The sequence below is a fragment of the Myxocyprinus asiaticus genome, chromosome 18 (genome assembly GCF_019703515.2).
Source record: "Myxocyprinus asiaticus isolate MX2 ecotype Aquarium Trade chromosome 18, UBuf_Myxa_2, whole genome shotgun sequence".
NCBI classification, from domain to species: Eukaryota; Metazoa; Chordata; class Actinopteri; order Cypriniformes; family Catostomidae; genus Myxocyprinus; species Myxocyprinus asiaticus.
In genome coordinates, this window is record NC_059361.1 from 26,254,855 (window position 1) to 26,280,628 (window position 25,774).

The 25,774-nt window shown below is 37.9% G+C and overlaps 1 protein-coding gene across 2 annotated transcripts in view; it reads left to right on the forward strand.

The window, feature by feature from the left end:
• Positions 1–25,774, forward strand: part of LOC127455990 (multiple epidermal growth factor-like domains protein 11) — a 196,577-nt gene that overhangs the window by 166,176 nt on the left and 4,627 nt on the right. For both annotated transcript variants that reach the window (XM_051724242.1, XM_051724243.1), the window contains exons 16-25: positions 1,679–1,813; positions 8,129–8,257; positions 12,223–12,351; positions 13,212–13,340; positions 13,995–14,123; positions 14,713–14,946; positions 17,651–17,769; positions 18,717–18,771; positions 22,810–22,869; positions 24,125–24,334. In XM_051724242.1, the coding sequence (XP_051580202.1) occupies positions 1,679–1,813; positions 8,129–8,257; positions 12,223–12,351; positions 13,212–13,340; positions 13,995–14,123; positions 14,713–14,946; positions 17,651–17,769; positions 18,717–18,771; positions 22,810–22,869; positions 24,125–24,334 (1,329 nt within the window). The remainder of the gene's footprint in view (positions 1–1,678; positions 1,814–8,128; positions 8,258–12,222; positions 12,352–13,211; positions 13,341–13,994; positions 14,124–14,712; positions 14,947–17,650; positions 17,770–18,716; positions 18,772–22,809; positions 22,870–24,124; positions 24,335–25,774) is intronic.

Genomic DNA, 25,774 nt, shown 5'->3' on the forward strand with positions numbered 1-25,774 from the left:
ATGGACCAACACCAGCAGATGACATTGCACCCCAAATCATCACAGACTGTGGAAACTTAACACTGGACTTCAAGCAACTTGGGCTATGAGCTTCTCCACCCTTCCTCCAGACTCTAGGACCTTGGTTTCCAAATGAAATACAAAACTTGCTCTCATCTGAAAAGAGGACTTTGGAACACTGGGCAACAGTCCAGTTCTTCTTCTCCTTAGCCCAGGTAAGACGCCTCTGATGTTGTCTGTGGTTCAGGAGTGGCTTAACAAGAGGAATACGACAACTGTAGCCAAATTCCTTGACATGTCTGTGTGTGGTGGCTCTTGATGCCTTGACCCCAGCCTCAGTCCATTCCTTGTGAAGTTCACCCAAATTCTTGAATCGATTTTGCTTGACAATCCTCATTAGGCTGCGGTTCTCTCGGTTGGTTGTGCATCTTTTTCTTCCACACTTGTTAATATGCTTGGATACAGCACTCTGTGAACAGCCAGCTTCTTTGGCAATGAATGTTTGTGGCTTACCCTCCTTGTGAAGGGTGTCAATGATTGTCTTCTGGACAACTGTCAGAACAGCAGTCTTCCCCATGATTGTGTAGCCTAGTGAACCAAACTGAGAGATCATTTTGAAGGCTCAGGAAACCTTTGCAGGTGTTTTGAGTTGATAGCTGATTGGCATGTCACCATATTCTAATTTTTTGAGATAATGAATTGGTGGGTTTTTGTTAAATGTGAGCCAAAATCATCACAATTAAAAGCACCAAAGACTTAAACTATTTCAGTCTGTGTGCATTGAATTTATTTAATACACGAGTTTCACAATTTGAGTTGAATTACTGAAATAAATGAACTTTTCCACGACATTCTAATTTATTGAGAAGCACCTGTATATATATATATATATATATATATATATATATATATATATATATATTATTGTTGGGTCAAATATGACCAGTACATGTTCTTGCAGGTTTCATGAAGTTCACCCAGTAAGGAGTTGTGCATGTGTGTAGAAAGATTAGAGAGAGCAGAGCAAGGGAATGCGATTTAATCTTTCCCACACTATTCGTTTTTGTACAATTATCTTAATTACAAAGTCCCACCACCCATGGTGGAAAGGTCAGCACACACCACTCTCCTGCATTACACAAAGCTACAGCAATTAAAGCCGTTCAAGACTCTAATAAAGAAAGATTACCTGCAGGAGCTCCAGTCTCAGACAGAGCTGAGTGTCATAGATAGACTGAGCTCTCGTGCACTGTGAAATGAGACGGACCATGAGGATGACTATCCACCTCATTATTTCTTCAGCTTTAGCAATACAGGTGGCATTAGCATCGGGGTTAATGTTAAAGCATGGTAACTATTTCAAACCCCAGTTGCGGATTCCTTATATGATGACTATACAATAATAGTTCTAGTACTGAACTAAAGTTTAAGACGAGCATATTTTGTGCATGTACAACATTTTTTTTTTACTCTTTTGATTGTATTTCTAGTTGCGTGTAGGCACACTAAGCCCTGTAATGTGAAAATAAGGTTGACTTGTAATCTTATTTTCCGCTTATTAACTCAAACTTCTGCTTTATCATCTCTTTCCCTCTTAATCTCTTCTTCCATCTCAGTCATACTGTTTTTTAACACTTGCCTCTCCTCCCCTCCTTCCTGTCTTTTGCTCCTGTGACAGTTTGCCCTCCTGGTTTCTATGGGCACCGCTGCAGCCAGTCATGCCCACAGTGTGTGCATAGTACAGGGCCGTGCCATCACATTACGGGTCACTGTGAGTGTCTGGCCGGCTTCTTCGGCTCGCTTTGCAACCAAGGCAAGTAGCTCTTATCTTTCTCCTTCTGTTTCTCTGCCATGTTTCCCTTTTTCTCTCTTCTTCACCAATGGGCTCCTCACATCCATGGAGCCTAGCTCTAAGAGAGAGTTATGGCCATACTTTCACTCTAATTACGCAATAAACCACTCTTAATTTCTTTCTAATTAAATATCTAAACCAGAGGTCTTCAACAGGTGGTCTGCAACCCCTAGAGGGCTGCAGCAGTACTGCAGGGGGCTTGCTAAAAGTTGTTTGATCTCAAGCTAATTTGTTGAACAAGTGAAAATATGTATTAATGCAATATTAAGTTAACTGCAACCAAGGCTAAAGAAGCTAAAGTTCAGCTAAATGTTTCATTGTCCCTCACGCATTCAAATGTGCGAAGTAATATTCAAATGAAATTTACATGTAAATGACTTAAATACCTTCAAATGGCTTCAATACCAAGAATGTAAATACATTAATGTGGTACTAAACGTGAATTATTATAGGCCACGCTTAAAATGCAACATTTTACAATATATGAGCCTGCTCCATCTCTTTATCCACCAAGAGGTTGTTGGCCTGAAATGTTTAAAGGTATAGTTCAACCAAAAATTAAAATTCTCTCATCATTTACTCACTTTCATGCCATCCCAGATGTGTATGACTTTTTTTTGTTGTGCTGAAGACAAACCAACATTTTTAGAAGCCTATCTCAGCTCTGTAGGTAGTTTCAATGCAAGAGAATGGTGATCAGACCTTTCAAGCTCCAAAAATCACATAAAGGCCACATAAAAGTAATCCATACGACTCCAGTGGCATGTCTTCTGAAGTTTTGCAATCACTTTGGGTGAGAAACAGATCCATATTTCAGTTCTGTTTTACTATAAATCTCCACTTACACAATGTGAAAGTGAAAGTTGAGATTTACAGTTAAAATTGACTTAAATATTGATCTGTTTCTCACCGTCACCTATCATATCTCTTCTGAAGACATAGATTTAACCACTGTAGTCATATGGATTACTTTTATGCTGCCATTATGTGATTTTTGGAGCTTTAAAGGTCTGATCACCATTCACTTGCATTGTATGGACCTAGAGAGCTGAAATACTCTTTAAAAATCTTGTGTTTAGCATAATAAAGAAAGTCATACACATCTGGGATGGCATGAGGGTGAGTAAATAATGAGAGAATTCAAATTTTTGGGTGACCTATCCCTTTAATTGCTTATTTGTATTTTGACTGGTATGTAATGATGGTGTTGCATTTCATAAACCTTTCAGAGAGACAGTACATAAATGATGCCCATAAATTACAGTTTCCCTGTCACACTGTACTTGCCATCTATAATTTCAATGGCATGGCATGTTAAGCCATAATGTGTGTGTGCTGCCATTGGCACTGTGCCCATCTGCACAATGCCACGCTGACTCTCCGGCTCCGCCATACTGCAAATAATTGGCATTATCACTGACACTCTGACAAATAACCTTCACAGGAAATCTGAATATTGCTGAGCTTTCTTTTGAGTGAGACAAACAGTGAAGAGTCAGGTCGATATTGCCACTCTCTGTTTTTGTTGAGCTCCAGTTGAAAACCAGAGACAATATAGTGATAGGACCTAATGTATACTACATGACCAAAAGTATGTGGATGCATGAAAACTACACCCATATGTGCTTGTCGAACAGTTCATTTCAAAACCATGGCCATTAATGTTGGAACATGACTGTGGGGATTTGCTCCCATTTAGGCACAAGAGCAACAGTAAGGTCAGGCCTTGATGTTGGGCAATGGGACCTGGCTCACATTCGACCTTCCAATTCATCCCAAAGGTGTTTAGTGTGGTTCAGCTCTGGACTTTTTGCAGGCCAGTCATGTTCTTCCAAACCAAATTCAGTAAACCATTTATGGACTTCGCTTTGTACCCCACCCAAACTGTTGACACAAAGCTGAAAGCACACAATAGTTACAAATATAATTTTAAGCCATATAATTAATATTTATCTTCACTGAAAATACTGGAATAGCCAAAGCTGTTAATTAGAAGGGGTGTCCACATATTTTTGGCACATAACTTATACTACTTTCTTGTAATATTTTCTTTGAGACTTACTGTACATTTTCATGGGATCTGTTTTTCAGTACAGTAAATATAGACTCAATTTTGACTGTAGCATAGATACAGTTATGTGTTATTGAGACAAGTTTCAGGTCAATGAGGCAGATTTCAAACGCAAACTAATGAATCCAAACATTCACGTCCCTCTCCACAGAACCCTACTGAGGCGTCCAGATGAAATATGGATAGACCGTCTCATAATAATTAACTAGTCTTTTCATAAATTAAGGAAAGGCTGCAAGAATATATGGAATTCACTTTCATTGCTTTCAGAGCTGTCTCGTGAATAAATATTTGATATCTTAAAGGAGAGGAAGGAGAAGGTTCGAGAGAAAGCTTGTTTTAATTTGTCCAGATCATAATGACTAGAAGAAAGTCAGGGCTCAGGGGAACCATGCCTAGCCCACATACCTACTTTTTTGTAGTTTGGCGTCCTCAGATGTCTTGAGCCCACGTTCACCCATTTCAAAACGAGCTAATGAACTAGCTAGTCACTGTCGGAGTGAATCTGAGCCAGTGGCATGAGGAGGACACTAGCTAATAAGAGCGAGCTTTGAGTTAGTTGAAAGAGTTTCTATAAAATTAGAAGATTGTGGAAATATAATTAGTAAAAGCCAGCGCCATAAAGATTCAGATTCATCTTCTAATTGGACGATCTATCTGATTGGAACGTACACGTGATTCCATAATATTTCTGCTCTCCAGGGACTGGTATTTACCTGTTGCATATCACGACCTTGTCTTTGACAAAGGAGGTACAGTACCGTCGATATACCTAGCTGAACTCATTGAAACAAGATAAAAGAGTGGGGCAAAAAAGTGTTGGGCTTTAATCTAAAATGAAATCTCAAATTAAGCAAGTGTCAGTACGCTGTGAAATATTCATTTTATTTAAAATGTACACAAGCTCTATTTTTAATTCTGTTGTACACCAGTCGTCCTTGTTCTTGCCTGTGTCGAGCGGAGATGGCAAAGTCGGATAATTGGACAGTGTGACTGCAGTATATGTTTGAAGGGTGATTTCGCTTTGAAGTGACTTACAATCACTTGTGCTTGTGTCACTCTGCTTTATCATTAGGTACTGATAATTCACTCTGCTGAACTTTCACAGAACTACACACAAACACACATTTTAGTATGTTTATAGTACACAATAAAGTTCTTAATGACTTTAAAGGTGAAGTGTGTAAATGTTTTCGATGTTAAAATACATTTCTCCCATCCCAGTGTTAAGACCAGACAAAATCAACTGTGTGCCTTAAAATCCATGTCTGTTTGCTTTGAGGCCATCTATATGCTAGTGTACTCCTAACATTTGACAAAACTTTTAGCAGATATTCGTATTTCCCTTCTAGGAAAACTAAATATTGATGACTCCTCTTGCACTCACAGGCATATCTGCATTTTTGTTCAGTAAAATACTCTCTAGAATGAGAATGTCTCCTTCCCCAGTACCACATGCCTCCAACTAGCAGTAGCAAATCATGGACCATGTGATTGTGAACCCTGATTTGACATGTTATGTAGACTAAAGGCTACTTGCAATTTAATATAAGGGAAAGAAAATTGTGCTTATCTAGCCATCTCATGGGGCTTTCACATGCAGAGAGTTTGTTTGAGCAGTCCAACATGACAATTTCTGGCTCAATAAATAGTGTGAGTTTGGGGTGGGATTACTTGTTTGTCCAAACCATGAAGGACAGAGGGCGGAGCTCGGTGCTGGGCAGATTACTTCTGAATTGCAATCCGATACTGATTCAAATTACATGACAAAAATTTTAATTTGTAACGTAATCTGTTGCATTAAATTTTTCAAGTAATCTAATCTAATTGCTTTGGATTACTTTTGGATTACCTCTGACCTATCTCTTGTTTATTTGATGTCAAATGCGTTTGAGTTGGATAATCTATTCAATTTTGATGCAGTGTTGCTTAAATGCATTTTTTTAAAAACATAGCTACTAATAAATCAAATTGAGAATTTATATGATTTTTTGTGTTTTAATCACTATGTGTCTGTTACTGAAAATACTGAAATAAAAAATGCACTTAAAGGGTGATGAAACACAAAAACACATTTTAACTGAAATGAATGTTTTGTACGAGATGGCTTTTTTTCCCCAGACTTCCAGAATCAATAATTAGTTAGATCACTGATTATGATGTAGACATAGTATTTCACAGCTATATATTAGCAGTGTTTAGTAACTTGCATAATTATTCCTCATGAGAAGGCATGGTCTAATTGTTTGAGTGGTGCTTTTGTCCACAAATTAAGAAGCACAGATCGCAAATGTATTCACAAAGTGTGAAGATAAAAAAGGAATTGCATGTTTTCTCCTGTGATGCTGTTATAACTCTAGGCCCTCTAACAGGCATTTCTTATGGGAGTCTTTCAAGAATTATGAACAAGTGCCACGGGTCATGTTAAACAAACATGATCTTACACTGGCAATTTTGACATTACCAACACCAACCCTGTGTGGTAACAGGTCAGACTAGTTATATTTGTAGATCAGCGTCACAAAAAAGTCTCAAAGGTCATCACAAAAGCAAAATTGCAACTATTTACATTTTTGAAGTTGAGAACAAAAGCAATTTGCAAAACTAAAACTAACTTTACTGCACTAATGCAATCTGTTCTGCATTTATGTGAGTGGATTACATTGTGAATATGAACACACGGAGTGATAGTTCAGATATGCAATGTAAGGTTGAAAAAACACGCAAGCACACCTCCTAAAGCTTCTTTAGATTTGACGTGGAATCGGTTGCAGTGGATAGGATATAAAGTTTTGGAAGACAGAGTTTACATTGCACAGTATTGTTTTTGCCCTGTGTCTCCTTAAAAGTGAAATGATTTTTGTAAATCCAGTGGTCAAATGCTGAGTGAGACCTCTTCATCTTCAGTTTAATTATAGCCACCTGGCTAATGGCTACTATCAGGTAAGGGGATCTATAAATTTTGAACAATTTACTGCCCATGCCTAATTACCATGTAATCATATAATCCATTAAAAGTAACTTTAATCGGATTATAAGTATTTTAAAATGTAATTTAATCCAATAATAAGTACTTGATTTTTTTTGTAATCTTATTATGTAATCCAGGTTACATGTAATCCATTACTACTCAGCACTGGCTAAACTAGGAGTATTTGGGAAGCAATAATTATTTTTCAACAATTCAATCATTAAATCCAATTATTGACGCTAATGGCACAATTATCTTTAACTTCAATGTGTGATCGCAAAAGCCGTTTTTAAACATATTGCCTGTTCACCTTTGTAACCTGTATGCACTATGACATTACTATAGACAGGGTCAGAAATTTACTTTTACATTAAGAGGCAATATTTGACCCCTGGATTTGATTTTCAGGGGCATTTTTGACCTTTATGAGGGCATTTTTGTTCTAATTGTTTAAAAGATAAACTCATAAATCTGTTTGTCAAATACTTTGAACAAAATACTTAATTTTTTAATTCAAACTCTCAAGATTGAGAATGTATTACCTCTTACCCTAAGAATTAAAACATTAACTCATGTATATCTAGGACTATAATAGAATATTAAGAACTAAATCAGTTGTTACAAATAAAAAAACAGTAATGGTCTTTTGACAGTTCTTTTCTGCTCCCCATGGCTCAGTATCTAGCCTGCTCAGTGCATCCACGTGAGAGCAAACAAACTCATTGACTATTTATATACAGACACTAATTGCAATTTTAAAAGCCACAGGTATGGGAAATTAAACTTTAATTGCCATTTAAACCTGTGTGTCACCTTGTGTGTCTGTAACAAGGCCAAACATTCAAGGGTATGTAAACTTTTGATCAGGTCCATTTGGGTGATTTCTGTTATCATTATGATTTAAAAAGGAGCCAAACAACTATGTGATAATAAATGGCTTCATATGATCACTATCCTTAAATAAAAGACAGTTTTATTGCATGATCAGTCATATTTTCAAAATCAATGCCAAAATTTCACAATTTCTGCCAGGGTATGCAAACTTTTGAGCACAACTGTATTTCGTGGTATTTTTGACCCATTCCCCACTTAATTTCTGACCTAAGATCTGTGTAAGGAGTAAAAGTATTGCTAGCATCCCACAGATATTCTGCTTTATGATTACCATTGAAAGTATCACTTTTCAGGTTTAACCTCTGCTTTATGTCTGTTATGTGTGTTTGTGTCCCATCAGTGTGTCCCAGTGGGAAATTTGGAAAAGCCTGTGCTGAGATCTGTCAGTGTACAATCAACGGCACCTGCAACCCCATTGACGGCTCTTGCCAGTGCTTTCCAGGTTGGACTGGTGACGACTGCACACAGAGTATGAACCAATTAAGTCCTTCTCTCTGTTACGCTTTCAGTTTCACTTTCTTCCCGTGCTTTCTTCTCACCCTCTATGTGTGTTTCTGTTTTGTTCTCCTACTTCCTCTCACTGTCATCCATTTTCATCCATTTCCCTCCATTTCTCTTGTGCTGTATCATAGGCGCCACATGTCATATTGCCATGTAAATCATTACCATGTCCATTTTCTTTGCCAAATAACCCACAAGCACCGCTGATGGAGAGCAACAGTTTCCTCAATAAATTACTTGATAGCACACTCTCAATAATTTACTCCACACAGGAGAGCGGCTATATGAAACTGAGATGAGTGCAACAATGTCCTGCAAAATTTATAGCTCACCCATACTCTTGCGCTGAGGTGAGATCAGTTAGAGCCATAAATCTAATGGTGTTTGCTGTATGTGAAGCGCTCAGGATTTGCAGTGACCCTTTCTATCCTTATGCAAGGGAAAAGGAAGGTTTTTGTTTAAAGGGGTCATGCCATGAGGAATAAAATTCCTTGATATTTTGACATATAAGAGGTCATTATACTATAAAAACAGACTGTAAGTTTCAGAACTCAAAACTTCCTCTCCAATCTGAAAAAAGCATTTATTGTATCTACTCTGCAAAAACGACCTGTTTTAAAAATCGGCTACATTGTGACGTCACTGTGCAGTGTCATTTGAATAGCCCCACCTCCACAACATACATAATCATCGTGGTGAACTGATAGAATGGTTGAGGTACTTCTACTCTGAAGGTGGTACTATTGTTACTTAAGTTTGCCTTTAACCAACAAAAAGATTAAGATGTCAAGTAAGGTCCCAAAATGTTGTTGGGAAATGTTCCTGGTTGTGGAAAAACAGCATTTCATAGTCAGCTGAAGGATCCCAACATTAGAAATGAGTGGCTTATTAAAACAAAGTTCCTGAACATGTCAATGTGGGGTTAAATGTTATGTTCAGCACATTTCTCTAAGGATTCTTTTGAGAACTATTATGATTCAGACTTTGCAAATAAACTTATATTGAAAGATGTAGCAACCTTATTGGACCTGACAGTAATGCTGGTGAGTAACACATTTAATACTACTGTTTCATCCTTCTGTGTTTGTTTGATATGTAAGGAATTGTATAGTCTGCCATTTTATCGCAAAATAAACCATGATAAGGTCTCCAGAGCGGATTGTGCTTATTACATGGTTACTTACCAAAGAAATACATAATTGCTCAGAAAATATTGATGTAAGATTAAATGACTTTATTATGTAAGAATAACACGTAGCACGGAGTGCAACAAAGCACAATGATATATAGTCTTGTGGCTGCCGCCTTATCAGTCTTGTATTTCCCAGGAAGTCCCGTATTTTGGCAGAAATGAACGCATCAGGATGTCCGTATTTCCCATTACACGGCATGCATATTGAAGCGGCCACACTTCAAAGGCAAACACCCAGGTTGATCATCCATTAAAGCTGTATACAGATTTATTAACCCTTCACATTCGCAGCTTGTTTAGTCTGGATTATTGTCACTTTTCTCAACTTCATATAGCATTATATTGTTAGGGTGACCAGATTCCTGCTTGTGGAAAATGGGACTGCCCCCTCCCAGCAAAAATGAAATTGGTGTATCCTTGCCTAGGCGCAGATCAATGGGAAGTAGAGGGTGCATCCGCATCTGTAACTGTACTTTTTGCACCTTGTACTTTTCACTGGCATCAATTTTTCTCAGTGTGCGCTTGCCTTTCAAGAGTTTATTGTAAAATGCAGAGCAGTCCAGTCCAAAATTAAGATGTACAAAAAGCATAGTCTTCATGACTCTTCTGAGTCAATATTTATCCAGTGTCAATGCTGCATTCATTAATGAGAACACACGCCCCACAGATGCAGATGTCCCAGGCAGGCATAAAACAAACTTCACGACCTTGGCTAAGACTCCGAAGTTGATGGTCTTGCTCTCTAGCTCACGAAAAACGTCTGTCCATCTCTCAGACAGCTGTCTTGTTCATGTTCCACTCAGTGATGCGACGAGTGGCAATGTTTTTCGCGCTCATCAAAGAGCGTGGTTTCGTCAATCAAACTGAGAGCGGGGATTCTGGAGTAGAAGTATTCGAGGCTGCTCTGAATGCCTTTCCACTCTGGGATGTCTCTCAGTAGGGCCCACTCAAGTTTTTCTGTGTTCTCCAATGAGCAGCTCCAATTTTGGAGGTAATCCACCAATGCTGAATAAAAGTTTCTCACTGCACAAAAGACATCATCTGCTCGCATGTCACCAGCTTCAACCAGGGCATCCAACTGCGTTTTAATGTCAAAGGGTATGAATGATTCCTCCAGCCTGGCCTGCAAGACTTTTCTCAGGTCACGAATGTGCAAAGCTATGGCTGTGCACAACAGAATGATAAGCAAATAGTCCTTCACTTGTGTGCACCTTGTCAGATTCAGAACTTTGCTTGACAAAAAAATCGCTATCACTTGGTGTGGCACACTAACTTTTAGCAGCAACCACATGCTTTTTTGTATGAAGATGCTGTGCAGTGTTGGTGTGGCCTCCATGGGTGATGGAAAAGCGACCTCCACAAATCACACCCCTCATTTCACTTGGCTCTGTCTGTAACTCCTTTTTTAGATATCTAAACTCTTTTTGAAGATCCTCATTAAATGTACATGCACACTTCCTTGACATTTTTCCAGCCGCAATTTTATCTGTGTGCTCTTTCATACTGACTCTTCAAGCATTTCACTAACTGGATGTCTAATGATAGGGGATTGTGATTGGATAGTCAAATTAATAAAAGTTCAAATAACACGGTGTGATTTTATTGGTTTTACCAGCCGTATCCTTGGCTACCTTTGATTAGGATACTCACATGACTGAGAAAGCCGCATAGACAATAGAGAAATTTTAGGAGAGGGGAAATACGGGACAAAACACGATTTTTTCAGAATAAATTGGGACACTAGAAAAAGTGCTTAAATAAAAGTCCAGGGAAAAACGGGCTGTCTGGCCACCCTAATTATTGTATTACCAAATCTTGTATGCCTAATAATATAAGTATTGGGGAGCAACAGTATACCAACTTTGTTCAGTTTGTTGTTCAGTTTTGTTCAATTACAGGAACAACTGCAGTAGTTTAATTGCGTGCTTCGCATAAATTGGGACATATACTGTAGCTATTAATGTTTTCCTGGACTGAGTGATTTTGTAAATTTCTTGCACATTTTCATTATTTTATTCTTGGAAGAAAAAAATTCCACAAGTGTTGGCAATGGTATTTGCGCATCAGAGATGTTAGCCAATCATAACACAGTGGGTGCGTATTGAGGTCTTAAAGGGAACAGCACAGAAAACGTATTCAGACAGAGGGCCAGAGACAGGGTGGAATTTTTTTATTTTATATATTTTTTTTATAGTATATTATGAGTTTTTTGTGTAAAAGTCTATACTTACATTATAAGTGAACCTCAAGAAAAATAATAACGTAAAAAAAAATGCATGACATGACCCCTATAAATGATTAATTCTATAATTTGTTTTGCTTAAAACTGAATTAAATCTTTTTTTATTTGGTTTCTAGCTATGGCCCTCATTTTAATGTGATTTTTTTTCCTCATTTTGGCTGTACCAGCACCACATTTTATTTGCTAAGCATTAGGAGTTTTTACATTAAATTCATCATTTTGTATGTGTGTGATGACAATGAACATGAGGGGGCCTGTTCACTGTATGTGCCTCGACAGATGCGTTTGATATTAAAGTGTTAAGGTGCAGATTAGAATATTTAGTATAGATAGTCTCTGTCTGTCTGTCTGTGTCTGTCTGCATGCCTGTCTGTCTGTCTATCTATTGTATCTATCTGTCTGTATGTCTGTCTGTCTATCTGTCTATCTATACACACACAATTAGAGTTGTAGGTGTTTGTGTGTGTTAGTCTTTTGACAATGTCTCTGGCATCCGCAGTTTGTCCATTAGGCCAGTGGGGCCCTGACTGCTTGAACTCATGTAACTGTCACAACGGAGCCCAATGTAGTGCCTACGATGGAGAGTGCAGGTGCAGCCCAGGCTGGACCGGTCTCTACTGCACACAGCGTGAGTCAACACAAACACAAATACGAACATACCCACACATTCACAGATATAAATGTACAAACAAGCCTCTTTTATACACATATACATACAAATACACACAAACACTCTCCTCTGCACACATTTTCTGTCCTACGCACACGTGATGAACATTCTACAAAGTGACACAGTGACATCTGTTGGCAGCTTTTGAAGAATGCACCAGAGAGAGTAATTTGCAGCTGAGCAATGGTGAACATGCACTGGTGAAACCCTAAGATGTTATGATGACACACAGATATTTGTCCTTAATAATAAATGAATGTTTTTTTTTTTCATGTCAGTCATTTAACTCATGACCTTGCTGAAGGCAGAAATCAAAAACCATCAGCATTACACCTAAAAATGAAATCCATCTCCCATTCATTACATCAGTCATTTCAAAGATCTTGATGCCTCCTTTGCTGCCACTCTGTTTGATACTTTTTTCATATGACAGCATTGATATAAACTCTTTTTCTTGAGAAGTGATGAAATCAGTTTGTGATTTGCTGCAATGTTTGCTCCAGTGAGCTTGTTATTTGTAGTGGCCAGGCTGTCTTTGCGTGTTTCTGTATTTATGTAAAAATGTGTGTGTGTCTATGACTTGCTATTAGTGTCTGAAATTATAAGGCCATCAGAAGTGGGGAAACAGTGCCATGCTAATACAGTTTAATTCAGTTACGTGTTACAATAAATTCAGGTCATCCGCTGATAATGAATGTTGTGGAATTTGCTTCTCAGACGCCCTCCCTTTAACTCTGGGTTTCCCATTGCTGGTGCCATCAGCGTACACCAACTGTGTTGTAGGTTAATGTGATGTAGCAGGATATCTCTTTCTTCAGGCTGTCCCTCAGGGTTTTATGGGCGAGACTGTGCAGAGGTGTGCCGCTGTCAAAATGGAGCTGACTGTGATCATATCACTGGCCAGTGTGCATGTCGGACTGGCTTTATTGGGACCAACTGTGAACAGAGTGAGTGCTGTAGCCTATTTAAGAATGTGGTGGTGTGTGATTGTGTTAGGGGGTTGTGAGGGGGTTTAATTCCACCTAGACCTTAAAAGAGATGTTTGATGCTCAGATGAATATGATGGTGGTTATGATCTGTGTGTGTGTGTGTGTATGTTTGTGTGTGTGTGTGAGTGAGTGTGTACAGGTTTTGCTATACTTGTGAGGACCAAGTATTGAGAATCAACCTGTTCTGTGAGGACATTTCTGGTTGTGAGGACCTTTTGGGAAATGGCATAATAAATTATGTTTTTTTTTTATTTATTTTTATGTAAAAATGCAAAAAGGTTTCTGTGAGGGTTAGGTTTAGAGGTAGGGTTAGGGGTAGGGGATAGAATCTATAGTTTGTACAGTATAAAAATCATTATGTCTATGGAGGGTCCTCACAAGTATAGCAAAACCAACATGTATGTGTGTGTATGTGTGTGTGGGTGGGTGGGTGTGTGTGTGTGTGTGCATCTGTGTGTGTGAGTGTGACTGTGCATCTGTGTGTGTGTGTGTTTCCCATCAACCATCATCTACCAACTGCAGCCATTCACAAACCTTGTGTTTCTGAATTCTTTGTTTACAAAGTGTGTGCCCTTTGGTTAATTTTATTTGTGCTTGTGTTTTTTTTTACAGAGTGTCCTCCCGGGACATTTGGCTATGGCTGTCAGCAGCTGTGTGAATGTATGAACAATGCCACCTGTGATTATGTGACAGGAACGTGCTACTGCAGCCTTGGATACAAAGGAATCCGCTGTGATCAGGGTAATACTCTCTTTTACTTTCATTGTCTCTCAACATCCATTGTTATTTTACAGATCAAACACATACAATCTGAGAACACATTGAAAGTCTGATATATTTTTTTGGAAATAAATTGAACTTTTTTGGATATTGAAATGTTAAAAGCAAAGAACATTACGACGTAAAATGAAGAAATATTCTGCACTATAGTTTCATGATCACTAATCAAATAAAAGCACATTTATGACATTGACCATGTTGAATCCTTTGTACAAAAGGTCAGATTTTATTACTTCTATTGAAGCACACATGATTCTCACATTCTCAAATCATGGAACATAACGTTTTTAATTTCTTAATATAATGAAAATTGTGTCATAAATTAGAGTAATGCAAAATAGGTGCATTGTCACTAGTTGTCGCGGACTTTTGGACCCCAGTGTTTTTCAGAAATAATCAAACACAGAAACAAATAGTTTTACCCTTGATTTCACAACATAAACAAGAGAGCCACACACTTTATCCTAATAATTATTATGTACATAACATTTATTCTTTATATTTTTCTTGTATACTTTATATTTCTTATTTTATACTTTACTTGTCCTAGCCGCTCTGGTGATGGAGGAGTTGAACCCTTACACTAAGATCAGTCCCGCTCTGGGTTCAGAGCGCCAGTCCACAGGCGCTGTCATGGGCATCATCTTCCTGCTCCTCATCATCATTGCCATGCTCAGCTTGTTTGTTTGGTTCAGGCAAAGACAGAGAGACAAGGGTCAGGACATGCCTAGTGTCTCTTACACCCCAGCCCTGCGTGTCACCAACACTGACTACTCCCTCTCCGGTGAGAACTGTCATTGGCACTATGAATCATCATCATTAAATATTCATATTGGGAAAAATTCAAATATTCAAATATGCAAAGCAACTATTGTACAGTGGTCTCAAAATGTATTTGGACACAAAAAATGTATGAATGTCTTTGTTTTACATAATAAATAATCTAACCAAGCAGCATTTATTTGTCAGAGAAATATAGCAAAACATGACAAAATGAAATGTTTTGTTATCATTGTTATTTTGAAATACAAATATGCAGTATACAGTGCATCCGGAAAGTATTCACAGCGCTTCACTTTTTCCACATTTTGTTATGTTACAGCCTTATTCCAAAATGGATTAAATTCATTATTTTTCTCAAAATTCTACAAACAATACCCCATAATGACAACGTGAAAGAAGTTTGTTTAAAATCTTTGCAAATTTATTAAAAATAAAAAACAAAAAAAATCACATGTACGTAAGTATTCACAGCCTTTGCCATGACACTCAAAATTGAGCTCAGGTGCATCCTGTTTCCACTGATCATCCTTGAGATGTTTCTACAACTTGATTGGAGTCCACCTGTGATAAATTCAGTTGATTGGACATGATTTGGAAAGGCACACACCTGTCTATATAAAGTCCCACAGTTAACATTGCATGTCAGAGCACAAACCAAGCCATGAAGTCCAAGGAATTGTCTGTAGACCTCCGAGACAGGATTGTATCGAGGCACAGATCTGGGTAAGGGTACAGAAAACTTTCTGCAGCATTGAAGGTCCAAATGAGCACAGTGGCCTCCATCATCCGTAAATGGAAGAAGTTTGGAACCACCAGGACTCTTCCTAGAGCTGGCCGCCTGGCCAAACTGAGCGATTGGGGGAGAAGGGCCTTAGACAGGGAGGTGACCAAGAACCCGATGGTCACTCTGACAGAGCTCCAGCATTTCTCTGTGGAGAGAGGAGAACCTTCCAGAAGAACAACCATCTCTGCAGCACTCCACCAATCAGGCCTGTATGGTAGAGTGGCCAGACGGAAGCCACTCCTCAGTAAAAGGCACATGACAGCCCGCCTGGAGTTTGCCAAAAGGCACCTGAAGGACTCTCAGACCATAAGAAACAAAGATTGAACTCTTTGGCCTGAATGGCAAGCGTCATGTCTGGAGGAAACCAAGCACCGCTCATCACCTGGACAAAACCATCCCTACAGTGAAGCATGGTGGTGGCAGCATCATGCTGTGGGGATGTTTTTCAGCGGCAGGAACTGGGAGACTAGTCAGGATCGAGGGAAAGATGAATGCAGCAATGTACAGAGACATCCTTGATGAAAACCTGCTCCAGAGTGCTCTGGACCTCAGACTGGGGTGAAGGTTCATCTTCCAACAGGACAACAACCCTAAGCACACAGCCAAGATAACAAAGGAGTGGCTACGGGACAACTCTGTGAATGTCTTTGAGTGGCCCAGCCAGAGCCCAGACTTGAACCCGATTGAACATCTCTGGAGAGATCTGAAAATGGCTGTGCACCAATGCTCCCCATCCAACCTGATGGAGCTTGAGAGGTCCTGCAAAGAAGAATGGGATAAACTGCCCATAAATAGGTGTGCCAAGCTTGTAGCATCATACTCAAAAAGACTTGAGGCTGTAATTGGTGCCAAAGGTGCTTCAACAAAGTATTGAGCAAAGGCTGTGAATACTTATGTACATGTGATTTATTTATTTATTTTTTCGTTTTTTTTTTTATTTTCATAAATTTGCAAAGATTTCAAACAAACTTCTTTCACGTTGTCATTATGGGGTTTTGTTTGTAGAATTTTGAGGAAAATAATGAATTTTATCCATTTTGGAATAAGGCTGTAACACAACAAAATGTGGAAAAAGTGAAGCGCTGTGAATACTTTCCGGATGCACTGTATTGTTAAAAACTAAGACAAAGATTGGTGACTATTTCTAGTTGTCAGTCATAAAACATGTCCATAGTTAACATGATTAACTAAACCTGTGGTTACTCTGCTAGGACACCTGTGTGGACTTGAGGGGAACTGACTTCAAACAACCTCTAAAAATGACCTTGAAGCCAGTTGGTTAAAAGTAACTGCAAAAAATGGCTTTGAAAAATGAAATATGAGAAAAGGTCTACATTTGTTTGCAGATGCCATGTGACTTGATATTTCTTATCTAATGTAGTGCAATGACACTCATTTCAAACTTTTGTAAGTGTGACTCAAGTGTCTAAAAGTGTCCAAATACAATTTGGAGCAACTTAATAATGTACTTCTGGAAATTCATGAATGTTTTTACAATGTAAAAAGTATAGCTATAGATTCAGTTAACATATATAATTATTTTTTATTGGAAAAGTGTGTATAGTAGCATGTTTGTCTATTCAGTAACTCAAAGAGAATGCCTTTAAGAGAACTTCCTTGAAATATCATATTAATATTTTATTCATGTGAAAATACAATATATTTTTGGTCATTTCATAAGCAAGCTGCATAGATGCTAGTTTTAATGATGTGGCTATACAGTAAATGGCTTGATCAAATACATTTCTGTCATATTACCCATTCTACCATTAAACTGCCTTCTACTCAGTTATTGCAAGAGCAGAGTGTCCTACATTTATGGAACAGGACAGGAGTGTAGTTTAGTTGTATGCTTAATGGTGTGGTGCGTTGGAGTTTTAATGTGGTTAAGTGAAATCTGTTGCCTTGCAATCTCTTATAGAAACATCACAGAGCAGCAGCAGTGGCCAGTGTTTCTCCAATCCAAGCTACCACACTGTGGCACAGTGCAACATCTCTTCCTCCATCACAAACAACCTGGATGGCACTCTCACTCTTAAGGCAAGCACACAAACAAACTTTTACTTGGCTGTCTAAATGAGGACATACCTCATTTCATGCATAGGACATACCTCACAAATCATGCATAGGATGGATGTCTTTGACCATTTAAACGCGTTTCCAGCGATGTGTATTTCAGTGCATGATGATACTGGGATCTGGATGTGGATGTGTATTCAGCGTATTTCAGCGTGGATTGCATGTTTTTTTTTAACTCATATCAATGTGGATTGCTTGTGAACCAGTCATAAAACAATTCAAGCTTTGCAAAGGAATTGTTATTGAAGCATGGGGCAGTTATAAACACTTGGACCTGATGCAAAACTGTAAGTAAACAGTTCCATTCATGAATATATCAAATATCATGACTGTTTGATATTTTATGGTGCTGACATCCTGTTTACACCGGGCCCATCCGTTGACGCGATGGAATGCAACAGCTTGAGGCTGTCTACACCGGGCACATTGACACAAACTTTCTAAACTGTTTATTTGTGTTGTTGGCAGTAGTAGTGCCAGTGCATGCAGCGCAAAATGGAACGGGACATCTGTTTACTGTTGGCGCAACGCAATGCGCCATAACGGACGCTTCCATGGTAGACAGCATCATTGATTATAATGGGTTCTATTGCCTTTGACGCGACTCTCACGTCTGGTGTAGACAGGGTGTGAGTGTTAACAGTTGAGCTTGATCAACAGTTTTATATATTCAGATGCAATGTGTTGGATGTGTGTTATGTGTAACCCCTGAAATTTTTTAAAACACGTCAAACTTTTTTAATCAATTGCATTCGTTAACGCGTTAATTCTGACAGCTCTAATGTACATGTGTATACTGTATATATATATATATATATACACAATTATTACACACTGTATCTCTAACCAAAACTATCAAGGCAAAGATCTTGCAGAGATAATTTACTAATTCTCCTTTTTCCCTTTAGAAAGGAGACAGGAACAGTTCAAAATGGAGAGCGTACTGCAACCTCAATGACCTGGGTCAGTGTCCTCACTTAATTTCTTATCTTACCCTCTATTCAAACCATCCAGTCAGACATGGCCTGAAAAGTTTTCACACAACTCTGAATTGAATTAAATATATCATCCTTTTCTTTACAGTCTATTCTGCAAAACAAATAAGACATTTTTGTTCTCTTAAAGCACCATAGAAATGAACTATTTACTCATTCCTGGGGGTTTCATGCCACGAACACTCAGCCGGAGCTAAAGTCTTGCACTGATTGAAGTTTCGGGCACCAGAGCAAGAACTCCCCCTGCTGCGATTTTAATAAGCCCTTACTTTAGGTGGCACAGGCACACAGTGGAAGGTCAGGCTGAGCCTACATTATCCAAGGTCACTCGGGCTAGGGGAGAGAGGAGTTCATTACCTCTGTGACTTCCCATCCCAAGTCATCTCACCCCATTATGTCTGCCTGCAGGTTTGCTGATAAGGCCTCGGCAGAACATATGAGGCCTCAGAGACTTAGGTTCGAGGTTGGGTAATTCCATTATTTTCTAGTGCGAGCCCAGAGAGGAAGTGAAATAAGACCAGTGACCACAGATTCAAAGTGGGAGAGTGATTTCACCATGTTGTTTTTGGAAGTGACACTGTTTTCTGATTACAGTGTTGAATGATGCTTTTTAACACTTGCACGATTAGCTGTTTGGCTATTGGTTAACATTATACTAGAGATCGTGTTGCCTAGTTGATGTCAGTGGAAAGGAAAATTCAAGAGTCCATATTCATCATCTTTTTTGGCCTAATTGTAATAATGACCTGCTTTAGTTTCACCCTAAACCAAATAATCCAAACACCCCTTAGAAAATGGAAATTAATTTCAGAGCCTGAACAAGTAGTTACATTTTAATGAAAGATTACAAAGACAAGCATTTTTTCTTGATAAATCCTGCACAATATGAAAAACAAAACATGAATAACATTAAATGAGTCTATTTTCATTTCATGTTTACTTTCAGTTAAAATCATATTATCAACTGTCCTCTATCAACTGAGCCAAACAAATATATATAGAAAAAAAAAAAAAACACTTGCCACTTTAGAACATTTAGAACTGCTGGACTGTTTGATGCATTTCATTTTATGATCTTAACATGTCACCTTGAAGGCCTGGCAGTATTTCTGGGTGTTCAGTTGAGAAACATGATTTAGTGACGTGATTTGGTTAAAGGTTAACTCATTATACTCATAAGAGTGACTAGGTTTCGCGAAAGAGTTTGCATATCCCATGCAATGTTATGTGATGGAAAGACAGTTCTTCCTACATTAACTGTTTTCAGCTGGAGTTCTGCTTGCCTATCTGCCTGCCAGTCTGTGTATTCTGCTATAATGATCTTCATATTTTCTTGCCTAATTGCAATAATGATCTGCTTCAGTTTGAGAATGACTCGCATGACACAATGACAGTCAGGTTTGGACTTTAAGTGTTCTCCTGAGTACAGGTATAGAAAAATTTCATGGGACATTGCCTATTTGTACAGAGCCCCTTAGAGGACAGGGCGGGAATGTATTTTTCTGAAATAGGTTTCTGTGCCCTTGCAATATGTTTTGCGTTCTCTTGCAATAAGTTTTGCATGCGCTTGCAATAGTTTTGCATACCCTCGCAATAAATTTACCATGGTTTTACTATAGTAACCATATTTTAACCTTGATATTTGTAGTCAAATCAGAGTAATAATACATGAAAATGAAAACTATGGTAATAAAAAAATCATAATTTTGTGGTTATTATGGTTTTACTCCAAATACTATTTGTAGTAAACCACAAGAATTACAATGGTTAATCTAAAACTGCCGACAAACATGTTTACTGAAAAGGAATGTTCTGGGTTCGATACACGTTAAGCTCTATAGACAGCATTTGTGGCATAATGTTGATTACACAAAAATGTGTTTTGACTTACCCCTCCTTTAATTAAAAAAAGCAAAAATTGAAGTTAAAGTGAGGCACTTACAGTACAAAGACAGTGAATGGGGCCAAACTGTAAACGTTAAAATACTGTTTCAGAAGTATAGTCACAAGACAAACAATATACATGTTAACATGATTTTAGTCTGATAAAATTGCTTACTAACCTTTTCTGTGTAAAGTTATTGGCAATTTTATAACTTAGTTGCCATGGCGATGTAATGTCAACAAACCCTAAAATGACTGTCAAGATGACGATTTAAAAAACTTTACAGCTCAAATAATACATGAGTTTTAACAGAAAAGTTTATATTAGTGCTTTTATACAATTATAAGCTTCACATTTCTGCCTTTAAACCCTCCCAAAATTGGACCTGGAATATTCCTTTAACTTACTTTTTTTTTTTTTTTTCAAAGTTACTACAATAATATTATAATAAAACCATGTTTTCAGCCATAAAACAAAAACAAAACATGGTTTGCCTACAACAGTCATGGTTACTGCAATTACTATAGAAAAAGGATTACTGCCAAAAACTATGGTTAATACAGTCTAAAATATTATTATAGAACATTCGTTAAACTATGGTATTTGTATAGTAAAACTATAATAACCACAAAATTATTATTTTATTACCATAGTTTTCGTTTTCCTGTATTATTACTAAAGTTTCACTATGAATATCATGGTTAAAATATGGTTACTGTTGTAAAACCATGGTAAATGTATTGCGAGGGAGCACAAACTATTGTGAGTGAATGCAAAACTCGTGATTTTTCAGAAAAAAAAAGAAAAAATTCCCGCTCTGTCCTCTAAAGGGCTCCATATATTTGGACTGTTGTTTGGAGATAGCACCTAGGAAAGGATTTTCAGGAAATGATGCCATATGTGCTAGAATCATTTGTTTTGTTTTTTTTATCCTCTTTTTTTTTTTTTTTTCCCAATTTGGAAAGCCCAATTCCCACTGCTTAGTAGGTCCTCATGGTGGCGTGGTTACTCACCTCAATCCGGGTGGCGGAGGACAAGTCTCAGTTGCCTCCGCTTCTGAGACAGTCAATCTATGCATCTTATCACGTGGCTCGTTGTGCATGAGAATCACAGCATGTGGAGGCTCATGCTACTCTCTGCGATCCATGCACAACTTACCACGTGCCCAATTGAGAGCGAGAACCACTAATCGCAACCAAAAGGAGGTTGCCCCATGTGACTCTACCCTCCCTAGCAACCGGGCTAATTTGGTTGCTTAGGAGACCTGGCTGGAGTCACTCAGCACACCCTGATTCGAACTCGTGACTCCAGGGGTGGTAGTCAGCATCAATACTCGTTGAGCTGCCCAGGCCCCTGTGCTAGAACCCCAAGAATATCATGGTTAAAATATGGTTACTGTAAAAAAAAAAACATGGTAAATGTATCACGAGGGAGCACAAACTATTGTGAGTGAACGCAAAAATGATTTTTCAGGGAAAAAAAAGTTCCCGCTCTGTCCTCTAAAGGGCTCCATATATTTGTACTGTTGTTTGCACCTGGGAAACCCCCCACCCCCCATTTTGAAAAGGTTACTGTTGAACTTTGAAGAAATCATATTTTCTCAGTTTGGGTCCAAAGTACCAGGATTGTAACCACCAACACATGTTCTTGATTGACCGATTCTGAAACTATAACTCCTAAATCATGCCCACACATTGTAATGAAAATTTTTTTATATATTTTAATTTCAATAGAAGCCAAATTTGGGGAATTTTTATTTATTCTTTATAACCCATTTAAATGTAATGCTGATGAAAAGCAATGTACAAATTTGTGTAAAAAAAAAAAGAAATTATTTTGTTTTAATATTTCTTTTGCATTACACAGAGTTAAATTTATCAAATAGTCTGACTAATATCCTGTTAATTATATAGTAGTAAGTCATGAGGACATATATAGCACACACATGCTCTGTTTTGACGGGCAACACATCGTTTGCACAATAGTCTAGCTTACCTGTCCCCATCACCATGTCATTATAAATGGACCTTTACAATTACCATCACCATTATTAATTCTTCATTATCCATTTATACTGAGTCATTAATTACTCAGAATGTGTTTGTTCATGTGCCTCACTAGGAGTAACAAGTGGAGACACACTTACAATGAGGGACAACAAAACCACCCGTATCGCCAAAGGTAATGACTGTGTATAGAGTATGTGTGTGTTGGACATTATTTTATCAACTGTTTCTTTCGTATGAAATGTATGAACATACCAAACTAAACAAAATGTTCCCTCTTCCATCTTTGTGGTGGTCTCATTACCAAGATCACTGCTTTCTCTTTGAAAATTCAAAGATTTGAAAAGTTGGCCAACTGACACACTGTTGTGGTCACATTGAGATCTGATCTGGAAGTGTGTTTGCCTCATTCACAATGCAGTACGTTCAGTTCTCATTTGTGTAAAAGATTTATAAAAAGCCTGTAGTACTGTCATTATTATAAATAATTCTCATTCTAAATAGTACAACTTATTTCATCCTCAATATTTTTGGCTGATTTATGATGTAATGCAGCCACCATCTATCTTAGACACTCACAAACTCATCTTCAAGCAACATGCAGAGCTTTATTGTATCTTAAAGAGTACCTATTAAGGTTTTTAAACGTGCCTAATTTTGTTTTAAAGGTCTCATACAATAGATTTACATGCATCCAAGGTCAAAAAACACTTTAATTTGCTCATAATTTAAATTGCAGCATTAGCTTTTTTTCCCAGCGTCAAAAGTGACTCGTTCAGTGATCCGTTCTAAAGGATTCATTCTAAACTCCTCCTTTCAGAGAGCCTACTCTGCTCTGATTGGTCAGATGTCCCAGTCTGTTGTAATTGGTCTACCGCGTAGTGTAGTTGTTTGAGGGCGGGTCAAAGCTGTTCGCGAGCAGCCAGTGAAGACCAGAGGTGGGTTTTTTGTTACCAAATTACGTAGGTTAGTACAGGAAGTAAGTCTGGAATTGCTAACGACTCGTTTCAGGTGTTCAGAATCGGTTCTTTCTTTTGGGAGTCAATAACTCCATTTGTCGTGCACTTTGATTTTTGAAACTTTGCAGACTTTTTACATCCACAAACAGCTATATAACACACTACATGAAAGGTAATATTTGAAAAACCATAATAGGTGCTCTTTAACTGCTGTGTGTAACACTATGTTACACTGGGGAAATCTAGGACTCTGTTTCTTTTCATCACTGAAAAGTGCTTCTTTTGAATCTTTGACTAGAAATTCTTGAATCTAACTTAATTTTTCTATGGTTCTGTATATAAACAAGATCATTTATTCCTTTCTTGTCTCTCCTAGTTCTTTTCTCTCCCAGAAGCTGATGTGGTGATTACATTTCCTGAAATGAAAATAATGAATGTGTGAGTGTAATATCTGTTCTCTGATGCGTGTAGATTACATAAAGGCCTCCATGTGCAGCTCCAGCTCATGTTCCCTGAACAGTGAAAACCCATACGCCACCATCAGAGATCCGCCCGGTCTGGCCTGCAAGCACACTGAGAGCAGCTATGTGGAGATGAAGTCCCCTGCTCACAGAGACCTGACCTTCTGCTCCAGCACCAGTAAAACCCTGAGCACTGCCAGCAGGAACGTCTATGACATAGGTGAGTCTGATGAATGCAAACGGGCACGCACTTCTTACACAAGGTCATGTGAGCGTATTTAGTCTATTCCTTTTTACCAGATTTATCATATTTATTTTTTTTAAGCACAACTTGAGTTGTGAATGTGGTATGGTGTTGCCATATGGCAACAAATTTCCTTCACTTTCTTGCTATTCACAAATAACTGCAACAGATTTCATGGTGGGAATTAAAAAGGCAGCCTTTAAAGAAACCAATAATATCACTTGACTGATTTTCTTAGGGTCACCCCTTACTAGGAAGACACATGCATTAGTTTCACATTTCTGAACATTTCATTTTCAACTATTTATTTATTTAAATATATTTGAGATTTTAAGTCAGATAGATGTAAATCTAATATAATTTCACAAAAATGTGGAATATATATATATATATATATATATATATATATATATATATATATATATATATATATATATACAGCTCTGGAAAAAATTTAAAGACCACTGCAAAATTATCAGTTTCTCTGGATGTACTATTTATAGGTATGTGTTTGAGTAAAATTAACATTTTTGTTTTATTCTATAAAGTACTGACAACATTTCTCCCAAATTCCAAATAGAAATATTGTTTTTTAGAGCATTTATTTGTAGAAAATGGCAACTGGTCAAAATAACAAAAAAGATGCAGTGTTTTCAGACCTCAAATAATGCAAAGAAAACAAGTTCATATTCATTTTTAAACAACACAATACTAATGTTTTAACTTAGGAAGAGTTCAGAAATCAATATTTGGTGGAATAACACTGATTTTCAATCACAGATTTCATGCATCTTGGCATGCTCTCTATCAGTCTTTCACATCGTTGGATGACTTTATGCCACTCCTGGAGCAAAAATTCAAGCAGCTCAGCTTTGTTTGATGGCTTATAGCCATCCATCTTTCTCTTGATCACATTCCAGAGGTTTTCAAAGGGGTTCAGGTCTAGAGATTGGGATGGCCATGACAGGATCTGGATCCGGTGGTCCTCCATCCACACCTTGATTGACCTGGCTGTGTGGCATGGAGCATTGTCCTGCTGGAAAAAACAATCCTCAGAGTTGGGGGACATTTTCAGAGCAGAAGGAAGCATGTTTTCTTCCAGGATAACCTTGTACTTGGGTTGATTCATGTGTCCTTCACAAAGATGTATCTGCCCGATTCCAGCCTTGCTGAAGCACCCCCAGATCATCACCGATCCTCCACCTGATCGTCTAATGGTTAGACGGAGACCTAGAGAGGCTTTGATCGGTGATGATCTGGGGGTATATATATACAGGTGCTGGTCATATAATTAGAATATCATCAAAAAGTTGATTTATTTCACTAATTCCATCCAAAAAGTGAAACTTGTATATTATATTCATTCATTACACACAGACTGATATATTTCAAATGTTTATTTCTTTTAATTTTGAT